This window comes from Lampris incognitus, chromosome 1 (genome assembly GCF_029633865.1).
Source record: "Lampris incognitus isolate fLamInc1 chromosome 1, fLamInc1.hap2, whole genome shotgun sequence".
Classification (NCBI taxonomy): Eukaryota; Metazoa; Chordata; class Actinopteri; order Lampriformes; family Lampridae; genus Lampris; species Lampris incognitus.
This window is the reverse complement of record NC_079211.1, coordinates 103795302-103812819: the sequence shown is the minus strand read 5'-3', so window position 1 is coordinate 103812819 and position 17518 is coordinate 103795302. Positions and strand designations below refer to the sequence as shown.

Here is a 17518-nt window from a genome sequence, read left to right as displayed (position 1 = left end):
GAGGTCATATTGGAGACTGTACTTTCTAACACTGAAATTGTAATTGGTTGAAGCTGGGGAAAAGAGGCAGAATTAACATGGGGAAGGGAACAAATGCAAGGGTCAGGCTGAATTGGGACCTGGCATTTAATGACTACACTTACTGATAACAAAATAAGGCAAAAATGAAAGGCGGATGATCCACTATATGCAGAAGCATATAAAACATCTCCAAACATCACCACGAGGCAGCATCACCAACTGTGTGTCGCAGAGCCCATACCACTGATCTATAATAAACTTGATATAGTTTGTTATTGATTAGTGACACATTGGGGAAACCCAGACATTTCACTCACACAAAGTAGAATAAGCTGGTCATGATGCTCTGGGCTTTGCATAGAGCCTGTCTAAACATGTTTTATTGGGAAACATGACATTATCAAGTCTTGAAGCTTTGTTTTTTGTGAAGGATCGATCGGAAATTCTAATTCTGCATTTACTTCCTCCCCCTCCTCTCCCAGCGGCCCACATCGGTGTGGGGATCTCTGGCCAGGAGGGTATGCAGGCAGTGCTGTCCAGCGACTTCTCATTTGCCCAGTTCCGCTTCCTGCAGCGCCTCCTACTGGTGCACGGCCGCTGGTCCTACCTGCGGATGTGCAAGTTCCTGCGCTACTTTTTCTACAAGAACTTCACCTTCACCTTCGTCCACTTCTGGTACGCCTTCTTCTGCGGCTTTTCTGCCCAGGTGAGTGTGTGAAAGAAAGACAGAGAAAGTGAAGGGGCATCTGGGTGGCTTGGCAGTCTATTCTGTTGCCTACCAACATGGGGATCGGCTGTTTGAATCTCTGTGTTATCTCCGGCTTGGAAGCCGGATGTGTCCTGGTCACTACACTAGCGCCTCATCTGGTCAGTTGGGGCACCTGTTCGAGGGGGAGAGGGAACAGCGTGATCTTCCCACATGCTACGTCCCCCTGGCGAAACTCCTCACTGTCAAGTGAAAAGAAGCGGCTGGCGACTCCGCATGTATCAGAGGAGGCATGTGGTAGTCTGCAGCCCTCCCTGGCTCGGCAGAGGGGGTGGAGCAGCGACCAGGATGGCTCGGAAGAGTGGGGTAATTGGCCAAGTACAATTGGGGAGAAAAAGGGGGGTAAAAAAGAAGAGCGAGAAATGGAGCATGGTGAGGAGGGTTGAAAAATAAGAAAATTGAGGGAAGGAGAAAACAAAAGAAGGCTCAGGTTGTTAATTTTATCCTCACAAAACAAAAGCGCAGACCATCGCTCCAGTGATCATTTAGAATTATGGACAACTCTCTTGCATCTGTCATGATGCTGTAGTTTACACTTACCTTCTTGCCTTTACCTCTCTCTTCAGACGGTGTATGATGAGTGGTTCATCACACTGTACAATTTGGTGTACACAGCATTACCTGTACTGGGCATGAGTCTGTTTGATCAGGTGAGTTGTGCATGTGTGTGTGATAGAAAATAAGCATTCAAGCTGCTATTGAGTTTTGATCTTTTTTTTTCTTAATGTATCATTTGAAAATCTTGAGAAATTTTTCCTTCATGTAATTACTACTAGCATTCGTCTTCTCAATCAATTATTGTTGTATTTGAATGCAAGGGACAGACAGATACAAAGAAAAATCGGTTAGTGACCCAACCACACGAGCTTGATTTTGATGTCATCCTATTAATATTGATACTGGCTGTATCTTCAGTGGGGGTCTTGATATGGGAGCTGAAGCAACCCAGATTCTCTGAAATCACAGATTTATGAGAGACGGGAGAAGGACAATTTGGGTTTGGTAGAAAGTTAGTGTGCCAGGCCTGAAACCAAAAGCTGTCCTATGTCTCTCTGCTGACCAGGATGTGAACGAATTGTGGAGTTTCCAGCATCCTGAGCTCTATGTCCCTGGCCAGCTTAACCTCTACTTTAGCAAAACAGCCTTCTTCAAGTGTGCACTGCATAGCTGCTACAGCTCCTTAGTGCTCTTCTTCATCCCCTACGCTGCCATGTATGACACAGTGAGGGATGATGGGAAAGACATTGCAGATTACCAGTCTTTTGCCCTCCTGACACAGACTTGCTTGCTCATCGCCGTCTGTATCCAGGTACAGTGGAGCTTGTGTTTTTCACTCTGCCATTCTTTGGATTTCCTGGTATTCATGTGATGTGTATTGACAAAAATAGTTAAATGATTCATTGTAATACTGCAAATGTTTTAGGGAAATATCAAAGAAAACACTTCAATATGCATAAAATCAGTGATCAGAGCTATACCTAGTGCATCACTGGCAACGGCTATTACAATACCGCATCTACCACCTAGTGGTCATAGGTGTGAAGAGCACAATGAAGTGGTACCACTGCCGTGTGTCTCTGTGTAATCTGAAGAATCGACATGATATTGTGATACAATTTTTATTAACCCCTGATTCATATGGTATATATATCTGGTTTTCTTTGCCAGTTTCTATACTCTTGTGAATTCTTGGTCCTTTTTTTTTTTCTGTTGAGAAGCAATACATCAATTTGATTGAACCCACCCATTCTCTCTCCAGATGGGTCTGGAAATGGCCTATTGGACAGCAGTCAACACCTTCTTTGTGTTGGGCAGCCTGGCCATGTACTTTGCTGTCACCTTCACCATGTACAGTAATGGGATATTCCTCATGCTGCCCTCATCCTTCCCCTTCATAGGTGAGAGCTTCCCTAAGCCTTTTAAAATGAGTATACTGTGAGACAAGTTTGTCTGTTCAGAGAAAGAAGTCTAGAGAAAATCAATTCTTAAATGTGTGTTTTCAGGCACAGCCAGGAACACTCTGAACCAGCCTAACGTGTGGCTGACTATCCTCCTTACCTCTATCCTGTGTATACTTCCTGTGATTGCCTATCGCTTCCTGTGGATCCAGCTACGCCCCACCATTAATGATAAGGTACAGATTAAATTCTTTCTGGAGATCTCATGTTTTTCCCACCTTTGGAAAACTTAAAGAACTTGCTTTGTTGGAAGCTGCCAAGTGGCATATGGTATCAGATCCATACCCGTGCTCTCAACAACTGTTAATTTTCCAATGCTAGTGTTTGGCAGTTAAGTTAAACATACTGCAGCAAATTCGGGGAACTGCCACACCCAGGACGTGAACCCGTGTCTCCTGCACCACAGGCGACTGGCTAGCGAGTATTTATCCGTGCATGTTACACTACCCCCCGCATATCAGCTCTCTCACACCATGAAGCAAATTCGGGGGGGCAGCCAGGACCTGCACCACAGGTGACTAAAGGGTCTGACCCTTTAGTCGCCCCAGGTTCGCTACACTGGTGTCAGAAGTGGGATAGTGAGGCCATCGGAAGCGTGAAGGAGCCGATATGCTGAAACACGGGGATGTGCATGGATAAATAGACTCGCTAGCCCTTGGCTAAGAGGGTCAGACCCTTTAGTTAGTGTCCTGGCTGTGGATTTTGTGTTTACAAACCACTAATCCTCCTCCCTATTGGAAAAAAAAAAGGTTCTTGTTGTGAGTGTGTAGCCAGGCATCAATAGAAATGGCAATGATCAGCTGGAAAAGGGAGTTTTTTTTTACACAGTAGACTAAAAAGCACACCATTAGGATCAGCGAATCTTGATAAAAGAATAAATGGTAACTTTAAAACAATTTTCCAGTCAAAACACCTTCTCCGTGCTGTTCCAAGTCCAGAATATCTCCTTATGAAGCACCACACATGGCTACTGCGGTAATTTAAGGGCATAAACTGCATCTGGTGGTTGCTACATATACTTCCCCGTTTAATTTTTGTCCAGTCCCTTGGACAATGTTCAAATCTCTTAGCAGCCGGGCCTCTTCTGATGGATTCCCTTCCAGTGTTGGGGGTGCCACAGGAGCTCCACCTATAGGGAGAAAACCCAACATTTGTCTGCCCTACATCTACATTACTGGGCTCCTCATTAAGTGGGCAGAGGCGTAGTATGTTACAAGGTAGAGCTGGCTCACAACCACATAAGGGGTTGTTTCCCCACTTATCTTGCAGTTCCCTGGCAGCAATGGAGTGGTCATAATTTTTCTTCTGGTGAGCAGTTGCTTGTGCTCCCAGGCTTTCTGGTATGCCGCTTGTAGGCGCTGGTGGTTCCTCTGTGGGTGGCAAGCCCAGCATTACATCTTGGGGGAGGCAAACATGGGGTGAAAGCGGTTGAACAGTATTATTATACATGAAGACCAATCCCCCCACATGATCAGGCCAGCTCTCTTTCTTGTCCTCTTCCAGAGTGCCTAGAAGGTCAATTAAGGTTCGGTTGAACCTTTCACAGACACTGTTTCCAGCTGGGTGATATGGGGTAGTTCTTTGATTACTTGGGCATTGAAGCAGGCTCCCATGTTGAGGACACAACAGGCAGAGGCTTTGTTCCAGGTCTCTATATCATAGGTCATCTTGGTCCAAAAGACCCGTCTGCGCAGGATTGACAATGTCTTCTCTATGCCATTTGTGGTAACTTTGTGGGCACCACTAACGGGCAGACCAGGTGTTCTTCCTTGGGTAACTGGACTTGTCGCCATAGGACCCCATCCTTCAAGGTGAAGCGGTCCCAATGTCGCGGGAGCTCTACCACTGCCCTGGGCTCTGTCTTTCTAGCAGCTGGTTCAGGGGGTGAGCCTTGCTGCAGGAGTTGGACCACCCATCTCACCCTTGTGTTGTGCTTGCTTCCACTGTATCAGAGTCCACCCAGGTAGTGCTGTGCCCAGTGCCTCAAGGTTGGATTGCTAGCAATTGATATTTACAATGGTGGAGAGGTGATTCTGCTGCTGTAGGTGGTTAAACTGAAGCAGCAGATTGTGCTGACCTGGCCTGTGCTGGATGGTGTAGTCAGTTTGCCAGCCATGCTGCCCATCTCTGCTTGATGCCTCCCAGTGTGGCTGTCTGCAAGTGGGACAGTGGGTTATTATCTGTGAATACAGCCACTTTGGCACCAAGTAAGTATTCTTTAAAATTTTCAGTCATTGCCCACTTTACCGCCAAGAACTCCAAGTTAAAGGAGCTGTAATTGGACTCATTCCTTTCACTTGAATTAAGGCTTTGGCTAGCATAAGTAATTGCGCTCTCCTTTCCATCTTGATGTTGGCAGAGCACAGCTCCCAGGCCTTGGTTGCTGGCATCTGTGTACAGGTGAAAAGGGAGAGAGAAATCTGCAAAAGCCAGAATTGGGGCATTGGTGCCCTTTTGGAGCCAGTACCAATTGGCAGCTGATTTAGGGGGAAAGCTTTCCGGGAGAAGTTCTTTATGAAGCCTAAGAAAGAGTGCAGTTCAGTGACAATTTTTGGTCTTTTCCACTCACGTACAGCCTTGCTCTTCTCTGGGTCAGGGGTCACTCCTTCAGCACTGATAACATGTCCCACGTACTGGGACTTGCTTCTTCCTCTGAAGTGAACACTTTTGTGGTTGTAGCCTAGAAAAGACAAACTCCAGATGTTTAATATGCGATTCAAAGTCTTTTGAATACACTATCACATCATCCAGGTAAATGAGCAATGCCTCAGAATTTAGGTCTCCCAAACAACTTTCCATAAGTTTTTGGGGCATTGGTCAAATGACATGCGGTCAAACTCTTAAAGCCCCACTGGTGTGGTAAAAGCCGTTTTTTCCCCTGTCTATGGGGTTCATCTGTACTTGCCAGTACCCTGAGGCCAGATCCATTGGCATTGGAGATGGAGGTCAGTGATTCTTCTACCCGGGGTAGGCGTCCTTTCGAGTCACTGCATTCAGCTTCCTGTAATCTACACAGAAACGTAGGGAACCATCCTTTTTACGGACAAGGACTGCTACTCGTGTACAATACCCGAATCCAACATGCCCCGCAGTACTGACCTCATCTTCTGGAATAGTTTAGGAGGGATTTGCCTGTACCTTTCACGGATGGGTGGGGCCTCCCCATATTCCTCAGGCAGAGTCGCAAAGACACCAGAGAAGTGTTGTAGCAGTTCAGAGCGGGCGATGCTGGTCCTCACTCAGGCCTTCTGTGGAGAGGTTGACTGTGATGGGGATATCAGCTGCTTCTGTTTGGGCAGTGGAAACGCAGGCAGAGTGGGCACTCACTTCCATAACATTTTGTTCTGCCAGACTCATACATCAGCTGTGGTCATTGTCAGTGGCATCAACTTGGTAGCGATGCAGGTACACGGGTGTCTGGCCACAGTTACATACTCGAACTGGAATCCTACCTCCCCATACCGTTGCCACTGTGCGAGGTACCATCAGCTCCTTGTGGAATCCAAGCGGCTCCAACACTGCCTGATACTCTTTGCCATCCAGTCCAGCCCGTGTGTGGCCCTAAATGATCTGCTCACTCCATGGAGGGATTCGGTTTTTGGCCATGAGGTGGACAAAACCCACTCTTCCATCTGGAGAGGCAAACTGTTTTTCCCTTTTGCACTGTTGTAGGGCTCAGCACCAGGCTTGCCGACCAGTGGTGGAGACAGAGAAATCGCAGCGTAGCACAGATTGTCCACTTGAGAACAGTACATCCCAACATTGATGGATCACATTCATCCCCAATAAACCTGGCCTATCTGTGAGGCAATCATCTTTTACCTCAGCACTGCCAATCTTGATGTCCAGCTTTGCATAGCCTAGGTGGGGGATGGAGAAGGCATCTCTTAAGTGGATGCCTTGCTCTCCAAAGTGGTGAAAGAAAAAACTTCGAGTTACCATTGTCACTTGAGAACCTGTGTCTAATAGACAGGGGACCATAATGCCTTCCATTTCTACTTCAATAGTAGGACTCTCTCCAGATAAGTGAACCTGGTCAATGTGGGTGTCACTTTTTCCAGCTGGGCACTCTCTACAGCTGGAACCTCTAGTTTAAAGGCTACCGTGGATGGTTATTCTCTCTCGCCCTGCACTGGTGCTGTGTATGTCCCCTTTTATTACAGTAATTACATACTGAGTTGGACTGTCTCTTCCATTTTGCCTTGAGCCTCTGTACTCGCTGCTCCTTGAATGCTGGTGGTAATAAGGGGGACCATCCGAAGGTTGAAACTTTTCCAAATGTTTTTGACTCTGCTCACCATATTCTTGCTTCCTGGGCTGGAGTGCAGGTATAGGGCTCGTGTGAGATTCGAGGTTGGGTGTCCAGCTCTCGGGGGCTACACTGATGTTCCCAAAACTCAGACATCAACTCCATCTGCTTGCAAATCCGTAGATGCAGGTTTTTCCTGTAGGGGAACACAAGACTACAGCCGCTGAGCAGGAATTTCTTCCTCCCCACAGGCCAGCACTTCCTGTTTCACCTGGGCAAAGGTTAGGTCTTCTTGTAACAACAGCTTGGTGCGCAACTCGTGTTTGAGTGTAGTATCCCAAAGGCCATCCACAAACTGGTCTCTTAAGAGAACATCATTACCAATTGCTCTTGTAGCCGCAAGGCAAAGGACCGGGTAGTCTCCCTGGTTACAACTGAACTACAGAGAACGCAGAACTGAGGCAGGCATACTATCCCCATACAACTCATCAAGTTTGTGAAAAATCAACCTGGGCGTGTTACGCTGCTCTATGGGAAGAATCAAGATTTCTCTCTTAGCCTCCCCCTCTAGGCCAACCTGGTGGGTCTCATGAATATACTGAACAGCAAACATCGTTTCATTCAGAGACTAATGGCTAAAGCTTTACCCTTAAACTTGTTTGTACCTGGAACCTCAAGAGAAAAAGGGGTACATAAAAACTGGCGTTACAATGGGAGCCGCAGCATTTTCATCACCGTTTGACATGATGAAAGAAACGCACTCACCAACCAGAGTAAAATACTCCTGATGTAGCTGAGAGCTAGTGTTTCAGAGCAATTTTAAACCAAAAACCAACAACACCACTCCCTATTAAGAAAAGCGGGAGACACTTTTGCGAAACGCAGGTTCTTGCAGTGAGGTTGTAGCCAAGCATCAATAGAAACTGCAATGACCAGCTGGAAAAGGGAGTTTTTATTTTACACAGTGGACTAAAAAGAACCCCTCAATATACAGCAGAATCAAAAGAGATGCATCCCAATTAAAACGACATAAAATTGGTGCACCACGGATCAGATGATAAAAATTACTACACCAAACAATGAAGTATCTCTCCGGTTACAACTTGCGCCGTCTGGGGATTTCAATCTAAAATGCTTACAGTTGGATCAGCGAATCTTGATAAAAGAATAAATAGTAACTTTAAAACAATTTCCGGTCATAACACCTTCTCCGTGCTGCTCCAATTCCAGAATACCTCCTCTGCACACAGGGCTTTTATATTCATGGAGCAGCACAACAATCCCAATGAGTCCACTTGCCTCCTCACACTCGGCCGCCAACTAACCAATCCAAAGCAAAGGAAGAAACTCAGGCTAAAAAGAAAACAAACCAATGTCATCTATACATGCAACATAACATGGCTACTGAGGTAATTTAAGGGCATAAACTGCACCTGGTGGCTGCTGCCGAGGGAGGGAGGGCTGCAGACTACCACATGCCTCCTCCGATACATGTGGAGTCGCCAGCCACTTTTCGTTTCACCAGGGGGACGTAGCATGTGGGAGGATCACGCTATTCCCCCTCCCCGCTGAACAGGCACCCCGGACACATCCGGCTTCCCACCCATAGACACAGCCAATTGTGTCTGTAGGGACGCCCGGCCAAGCCGGAGGTAACAGGGATTCGAACTGGGATCCCCGTGTTGGTAGGCAAGAGAAAAGACCGCTACGCTACCCGGATGCCCCAAATTCTACTCAGACCTTGATTATTTTCCTCAAAGACATTTGTTTGGCAGGTGCAGCAGGCATCCTGCAACATTCCTACACATTAAATACCAATAATATAAAAAAGACATGTCACAGTAAGTGAACAGTTACCATAAATTAAGACATGCCTTTATATATTCATTAGCCTGCTGTGTCTGGTTCATCCCTGTAATCTTGCAAGCTACTTTTCCACAATCCAGATTCGGGAAGTTTAAGACTGTGCAATGTCCTTGGCTCAACCAAATCTAGTCTTGGTATTATGCCGTTGAAATCTTTTCTCTGTCCTTCCTCTCTCAAACTAAATTCATTCACTACCTGTACTGTATTGCCTGCTTGAGCCTTCATGTATAGTTGATCTACAGAACTCTATATCTAATCTATATGGCTATAACTGTGACCATTTTCATCCAAACTTTCAGGTGATGTTCAAGGTGAGGCAGGCTAAAGCCACTCCTCCTCCTCCACCCAGACGCACCCGCATGCGCCGCACCAGCTCCCGGCGCTCTGGCTACGCCTTCTCACACGCACAGGGTTATGGGGACCTGGTGACGTCGCGGCGGTTTCTGCGACGACCTGCCATATCGCGATCATCCGGGCTCACCCCGAAAGGGCGCACCACCACAGGCTTCAGCCCCATGGGGCGCTCAGCTGGCTACAGTCCCACAGGGCGTCCCCAGAACACTAAGGTCCCAGAGGTGGAGGTGACCTCGCTGCAGATGTACCGGACTGTCCGAGATCCCGTCTTCTAAAGGGATGGCAGAAAGAGAGAGAGAAAAAAAAAACACACACACACCCGAGGGGTTTGCCAGAAGGACCTGCCAACTGGGGAATCACGTCACAGGCGATCGTTGCTTTTCCAGATCACTTAGTCCTTAACTTTCCGTAACGCCCAGTGTTACAGACTGTGTCTATAACATAGCATGTGACTTTTTTGGTGGGTACATGGAACATGTTTTCAGTAAACAACTGCACAGTGGGGCAGCCACTCTTGAGTCCTTTGTTAAAATGGCATTCACAGACTTAGTTTGGATTCTTTGCTAGAAACATTACGAGGGAGCGAACACAAATGAAAATCTTTCATTTGGAGGCAATAGTTTAAATAAGTGGACACAACCTGGATTAACCCCACCCGGCAGAGGTGCATGCCTAAGGCAAGTCTCATGCCCTGATGGACGGAGGACGAGTTATTATGTTTACAGACTACCGTGTGTGTCTAACCGGCCTGAACTCGAGGAGTACTGACCAATTGCAGGACTTTGCACAGAAAATATCACCAGCGAGGTTTCACAAATTGTGTTTTAAGGTTTCATGTGAGCATTTCATCCTCTGATCTTTAGTTTGGGGGCCTTGCGTATAATTTCTAGAATATGTACTTAGCCAAGGGGTTATACATTTGGTGTTTTAATTTTGAGGCATTCCACTCCACATTTCCTATGGATGACTATTAATTTTCAACCTCTTTAAAACTTCAGTTTATACCTCATACAGATTTGATATTACATTGTTATCCTAGAGGTTTGGGCAACAAATTACCTTTAAGTCACTTATAACTCGTCTGGCTTGTTCTGGGATTTATATTCCAAAGTGATTTAAACAATAATGTTATTTTGTCGGGCGAGTACACTGCATTTAAACCAAGGCCACTAGATGACACACTAATCTTGTGACTCAATTGAAAATACTGTACCATCCATTATCCGAACCACTTATCCTGCTCTCAGGGTCACAGGGATGCCGGCGCCCAGCAGACACCCTGAACGGGCTGATACACACATTCATACCTAGGGACAATTTAGTAATGCCGATTCACCTGACCTACATACCACCATATATACACAGAAGCGACTTATATGTATGTTTTTTTTGCGGGGTGTGACTTGTAGTCTGGAAAAGACTAGTATCTATCTAGCACAACAAAGCTTTAAGACTTAGCATTCAGCAGATGGAACATAGTATTTTTTACAACATTAGAAAACTAATAGACTTAGTTCTCCGGTTTACTGGCTTGAATCCCACGACACTATCAAGAATCCTTCTCTGTACATGGAATTCTTAGGAAATACAGCATATAGCTATACTCTGCAACCAAAGTAAGAAACCAGAGGTTGCCTTAATATCTACAGAAAGGCAACACAAACATAATATTATGACAAAGGTTTTATGCAAATCAGTCAAGGACGGAGATGACCATTATGAAATTGTTTTGGATGATATTTTTCAGTCAGCTTGGCAGGTTTCCTGCAATATGACCACTGAACAACATTGTAAAGAAATGACCATACATCTGTAATGTATGGAGGTTGTTAAGAATATTGCTTTTCAGTGGTTCATGGTATACGTGAATGTGTTTCTTTCATCACCAGAAACAGTAGAAACCAATGGGCACTTGGGTCCTTGTAACACTTATCAGGTCGGACAACAATATCACAATTTTGAAAAAAATTGGTCTAAAATCCCAATTCTGCATTTATTTGAGGAGCAAGTAATTTAAAATGTTCCATCCATCCATTATCTGAACCGCTTATCCTGCTTTCAGGGTTGCGGGGATGCTGGAGCCTATCCCAGCAATCACTGGGCGGCAGGCAGGGAGAAACCCTGGACAGGCCGCCAGGCCATCACATTCATACCTAGGGGCAGTTTAGTACGGCCGATTCACCTGACCCACTTGTCTTTGGACTGTGGGAGGAAGCCCACGCAGAGAACATGTAAACTCTACACAGAGGACCCCCAAGGTTGGACTACCCCGAGACTCGAACCCAGAACCTTCTTGCTGTGAGGCGACCATGCTAACCACTGTGCCACCCTTTTAAAATTTTAAACATTGGAAATACTATTGAACTAGTAAGCATTACATGGACAGTTTTCCAATTTATCTGAATGATTTACTTTATTTCCCCAATGACCGCTGTCAGTCCACTGATTTTCCAGGCTGTTGAATTATTTTGTCCTCTACTCTCAACTTCTTCCCACTAGTTTTTAAAAAAAAATTTTTTACCATCTGTCAACCCTTGTAAAAGTAATCTCTATTCGTGTGAGAAGCCCCCTACGTAGATTACTACTACTACTTTCAGCTGGTCCCGTTAGGGGTCGCCATAGCGGATCATCCGTTTCCATCTCTTCCTGTCCTCTGCATCTTCCTCTGTCACACCAGCCCCATGCATTGTCCCCCCTCACCACATCCATAAACCTCCTCTTTGGCCTTCCTCTTCCCTGGCAGCTCCATATTCAGCATCCTTCCCCCAATATACCCAGCCTCTCTCCTCCGCACATGTCCAAACCGTCTCAATCTTGCCTCTCTTGCATTGTCTCGTTACGGACTAGTCGGGTTAAGGGTTAAACATGCAATACTAGTCTTAACCTGGAGTGTGTACAAAAGATGAAAAACAAGGGAAGAAACAGAAAGAAAGACTAGAGAAATAGCCGGGAGGTGGGCGAACTTACCGAGGTAGCAGGTCTCTCCGACAAAGCCTCGGCCATACGGGTCTCAGCTCCTGTAAGCGGCGGGCTCCGTCTTGGTAGGTTTGTTCAGTTTAGGTTGATGGTGTTGAGCTGGAAAGGTGTGAACTTGTAGTGTCCTGGACAGCATGTTGAAAATGGCGTATCCATGCAAGCTGCCGGCATTAACCAACTCCAGGGGCTGCGCACCGGCACCTCACAGCGATGTCCTCTTATAAACAGTGCTTAACCACACCTCCAATCATTTCTCAATGAAAACTAGTCCAAGTATGTAAGAAAAGGAAGAAAGGAAAAAGGCAAAGATAACCCCATCACATCACTTCTAATATTCCTCCCCCTTACAACAAAATAAAATCTAGTTTCAACCTATTTGTTTCATCCTTTTTATATTAACAATTTTCTTGTTCCTTAAAACAACAACAAGACTATGCACAATTATAATCCAATCCGGTTTTTTTGACTCCATTGATTCACATGCATTACTGTCAACAATGCACTCCCAAACCATATGCTCACCCCTTGACAGGGTGTCCACAATAACATTTTCTCTGCCTGGCAAATGCACTCCCTTCAGGTTATACGGTTGTAAAATTAAACTCCAGCGGAACACTCTGACTGGATGTTTTGAACTTTAAAAGGAACGTAAATGGGTTGTGATCAGTGAGGACTACCAGATCAGCTCCAGCACTAGAGACGTACACCTCAAAGTGTTGGGACTGCTAGGACAAGAGCCAGGGCCTCCGTCTCAATGGTGGAATATTGCTTCTGATGGTGATTCAGTTTCTTAAGAGAAATATGCAACAGGCCCGTCTATTCCTGACACATCAGTCTGTAGCAGCATCACCCCCACTCCAACATCACAAGCATCCACTGCAAGCTTGAATAGGACAGACACGTCCAGAGCAACCAGCACCGGTACACTAGCTAGAACAGCTTTAACCATTTCTGGAGCAGTCTGACAATCCGCTGACCAGCTAAACTTAATGCCCTTCTTCAACAGGTTTGTGAGTGGTGTTGTCACAGCTGCAAAGTTGGGAACAAACTGCCTATAAAAGCCACACATGCCCAAAAGGCAAATTAGCTGGCGTTTTGTTTTCAGAACAGGCAGGTCTAAAATGGCTTGTACCTTGGTCTCACTGAACCTTGGCCCACCTGATGCCCCAAATAGGTGACTTGCCCCTTTCCAATCTCATATTTGGCCAAGTTGATCACAACCCCGCTTGTTTACGATGTTAAAACAGCTGTAGTGTTCCATGTGATCAGACCACGAAGTGCTATAGCAAACCAGATTATCTAGATATGTGACAGTGTTCTGCAATCTGGAGGTTACCAAATTAACTTCTGAAAGGTTGCTGGGGCGTTTTTCATGCCAAACAGGAGAACCTGACAGCGATACACTCTCCTGCATCACAAATGCATACATGTCTTTTGCCCTTTCTGTCAATGGGACTTGCCAGTAGCCCTTTAACAAGTCAAATTTCGACATATACTGTGTATTGCTGATCTTATCAATACAGTCCTCCAGCCTGGGTATGGGATATGCATGTTTTAGTGACATCATTTACCTTTTGGTAATCAATGCAGGGACACAGTTAAATCGGGCTTGGAACAGGGACTAAAGGGAGAACTCCATTCACCTGAGCCTTTTTTGATCACACCAATTCCATGTAGAGCAACTCTGGTTTCACCTGAGCCCATTTTTGTGGGTTAATCCGGTACAGATGTTGTTTGATGGGGGTTGCCTCACCAGTGTCTAAATCATGGGTTATTAAATTTGTTAAGCCAGGGTATGACTATACTGATCCATTAGATGTAATACATCCTCTTTCTGCTCCGTGGTAAGACGACTCAGTGACTCTGAGATTGGCCAGGGCACTGGAATTCTTAAGCCTAACTGTAACTGGTTCAACTGACCCAACCCCATCATCCTCACTCTCCTCTTCTTCCACAGTAACCCGAGATGTGATACACACAGCGGATGGAGTGTCGCAAGTATAATAAGGTTTCAAGAGATTGATGTGACATAGTCGTGATTTCTGTCTCCGGTCAGGTGTCTCAACAACATAATTGCGATCACCCACCTTCTTAATAACCTTATATGGACCATAGAATTTCACTCCCAGTTTACCTCCACCCATGGGCAAAAACACCAGAACCTGGTCTCCTGCTTCGAAGGTACGCTTCACTGCCTTTTTGTCATAGTGAGCCTTCATTTTTCCCTTAGCTGCTTCCAAGTTACTCCTGGCCAAGTCACAAGCTGCATGCAGCTGTCCTTGAAGGACGTTACATACTGCAAAACCCCACCAGGAACACCTTTCTGCAAAGCTGACTGCAACAGCTGTTCTTTCACCATCTTCAGTGGTCCTCTCACTTGATGTCCATAAACCACCTCAAAAGGGCTAAAACCTGTAGCCTCATTCACCGAGTCTCTCACAGCAAACAATAAAAATGGCATAGCTACATCCCAGTCATTTGAGTAACCAACACAATAGGTCTTAATCATAGACTTTAAAGTCTGATGGTACCTCTCGATTGTATTTTGGGACTGAGGATGATAGGCAGATGACAATTTTTTAACTCCCAGATCGTGCATCACTTCCTGGAATACACCAGAAGTGAAGTTGGACCCATGATCATGTTAAGACTTCTAGTGGTAAACCTACCCGAGAAAAGAAATGAAGCAGAGCCTCCACTATGACCTTGGTCTTAATTGATTTCAATGGCACCACCTCCAGAAATCTGGTGACAACATCCATAATAGTCAGGCGATACTCATTCCCTTTCTTATGTTTTGGCAAAGGGCCAACACAATCAATAAGTACTCTTGAGAAAGGTTCCTCCATGACAGGTAGAGGGCAGAGAGGAGCAACTGGAATTGTTGGACTTGCCCACAACCTGACAAGCATGATAGCTACGACAGTATGAAACCACGTGTAACCTGCACGACAGGGGAATGGGCCTATGCTTGCGCAGGGACAGTTTACAGTCTAATGTCTAAGTTCAGTGGAGATTGGTGTAGGTTTTTTTCTAGACCAGATTCTAGTACTCACCCCAAAGACAACACACACACACTCGTGGGTATAGTTTACAATAAAAAAACAATTTATTTCAACAGTTCAAAGTAAAGTTATTTCAATATCAATACTAAATTAGATGTGTTATATATATATATATATATATATTTTACTCTATTATACTTTTTAAGTTATTCCTAATATTCTATTTATTATCTATATCTATCTATATTCTATTTTATACCCTTCTAATATATTACTTATGCAGCCATATTCTACACTAACAAATTAAAGAAAATAATCCAAAATAAAGTATGAGTGCACTCAAAGAAAATAATAAAGAAAAGAAAAGGGGGAATGATTCAGTCTTCCAATCTGTGCAAGGTGCAATGTCCAGATCCTACCACAATCACAGGGGCAAGTTAATGTAGAGGCGATGATGATGAATCCAAATCCAGGGCGATGATGGGGGCAATCCAAAGGGGGTATCCAAGGGTTCCAAACGGTGTAGCAAGGGGGGTTGTTCGGGGTACAAAAAAAACCAGTCTGCTCAAAATTGTACAGATTCCTTATTAATTGCAATCTCTATCAAACAATTACAAACAAAATAAAAATACCCAAATCTAGAGTCAATTCTCAGAATTAAATCATTTCCTACATATAACTAATATGCGGCTGAATGACAACAGCCTATTGCTGTAAGAACAGTTAAAAACAATGTCATCGCAGCCAGGCTGCGGCACTATCAACGTGAATTCACGTCTAGCTGGCTGCTATGGGTTCCATGGATGCCATGTAGCCCGAGTTGAGTTGGCTCGGTGGCTAGTGGCAACTGGAGCTTACAGTTTTTTTTAACAAGCATATTATTATATTAAAATGTCTAACATTCCTACATCAAATAAACCCTATGGACCGGGTGTCCTGAATGGTTTTAAAGCTCTGAATCATATGGGAACTGCTAAGGATCATAGATATACGTTTTAGCTGGGTTAGCTTAGCTTAGCAACCAATGGAAAATTGTCAGTCTTTAGATTTCAAGATTTTAAACTCTTATCTCACCAGGATTCCAGCAGCGTACAAAACACAAGAGAAAAGAGTCTTCCTTCTTCCTTCAACAGGAGATCATCTGTCTTTGGATAAAATCAAGATATCCTACGTAAATGGCTATGATTACATGGACCACAGAAAGCTGTTTACTTTTTTGCTTTGGCTAGCGGCTCACCAAGGAAGCTTCGTGGGAGGGATCTTTTTTGTCGTAGTTCAACTGTCCTGTAGCTCAAATATCCGAAGTTCAAATATCAATAATTCAAGTATCCATAGTCACAGTTGTCTGTATTTCTAAATATCCGTATTTCTCTTCTCTATTGTCGACGGCTGTTTGTATGGTTTAAACTCTGTAGCTAGTGTGCCTCCTAGAGGCTACTCGTGGAACTTACATACGTCACAGGGTACATGTAATCATGTGGGTTACACACGTCTTTATGCATTTTGGGCCAGTAGAAATGTCTACCGATTTTCTCTCGAGTTTTACAGATGCCTAAATGACCTGCTAAGGATACTTCATGGGCTAAACGCAGGACTTCCTTCCTGAAACTCTCAGGCAATACAATTTGAGTCGTAACTGTCCACGGTTCATCTGCAGGATGATCACGGGGCTGCTATTTCCTCAACAAGACTCCATCTCGAAGAAAGAAACCTTCAGCCACAGTCTTCATGTTCTCAGAATTATCGGCCGTCTGTCTTAATGGAGCTACAGAAGGATCTTCTCCTTGCTCTAATATAAGGGCTTCCCAAGAAAACTGGGAGCAGGGGGACACCTCAGCTAGCCTAGCAAAAAAGGTATCAGCCAAGCCCAGACAGTTTATCCCGCTCACTGGAATTTCCCTTTTCAGCAGCCAGACCCTGAACATGTGTCACTAAACATGCCGTAAACACCTCAGAATGTTCTCTCTCCAAAACCAAGGTCTCGGGGGACCTCACAAGGTGTCTCACTCACAACAGATGTCACACAAACCTGAGTACCAGCCAAATCATTGCCCAACACAAAGGCAACTCCTTCAATCGGCAAGGAAGGGACTACAAGACCCTTTTTAGAGCCTACGTAATATTACGTCAGGGCATCAGCTGGAGGTAAAACAAAGCCAGAAGCGGTAACGTTAGATACGAACCATGTCCTCGGGCAAGCGTACATCATCTAGCTAACGTTAGCGGACATGTCTTCATGCTGTGTTTTTGGGTGCCAGAATCGAAGTAGTAATAAACTAGACTTGAAGTTTTATCGCATACCAGCTGTCACTCCTAGCCAAAA

At 45.0% G+C, this 17518-nt stretch overlaps 1 protein-coding gene and 1 long non-coding RNA gene across 5 annotated transcripts in view; one reads left to right on the top strand and one right to left on the bottom strand.

Moving 5' to 3' along the window:
* Window positions 1–14349, top strand: part of atp8b5a (ATPase phospholipid transporting 8B5a) — a 91014-nt gene extending 76665 nt beyond the window's left edge. For 3 of the 4 annotated variants that reach the window (XM_056301793.1, XM_056301767.1, XM_056301805.1), the window contains exons 23-28: window positions 504–727; window positions 1354–1437; window positions 1851–2096; window positions 2547–2685; window positions 2791–2921; window positions 9160–14348. In XM_056301793.1, coding sequence (XP_056157768.1) covers window positions 504–727; window positions 1354–1437; window positions 1851–2096; window positions 2547–2685; window positions 2791–2921; window positions 9160–9489 — 1154 coding nt within the window. In that variant the 3' untranslated portion in view covers window positions 9490–14348. Of the gene's footprint in view, window positions 1–503; window positions 728–1353; window positions 1438–1850; window positions 2097–2546; window positions 2686–2790; window positions 2922–9159 lie in introns of all 4 variants that reach the window. The other variant, XM_056301821.1, reaches the window with a different exon arrangement.
* A 1093-nt stretch (window positions 14350–15442) lies between these two features.
* Window positions 15443–16670, bottom strand: LOC130125442 (uncharacterized). The gene is made up of 3 exons (XR_008811433.1): window positions 16433–16670; window positions 16270–16340; window positions 15443–15610 (listed from the first exon to the last, which is right to left on the bottom strand). It is a non-coding gene; the product is annotated as an uncharacterized LOC130125442 (long non-coding RNA).
* Window positions 16671–17518: the final 848 nt, after the last annotated feature.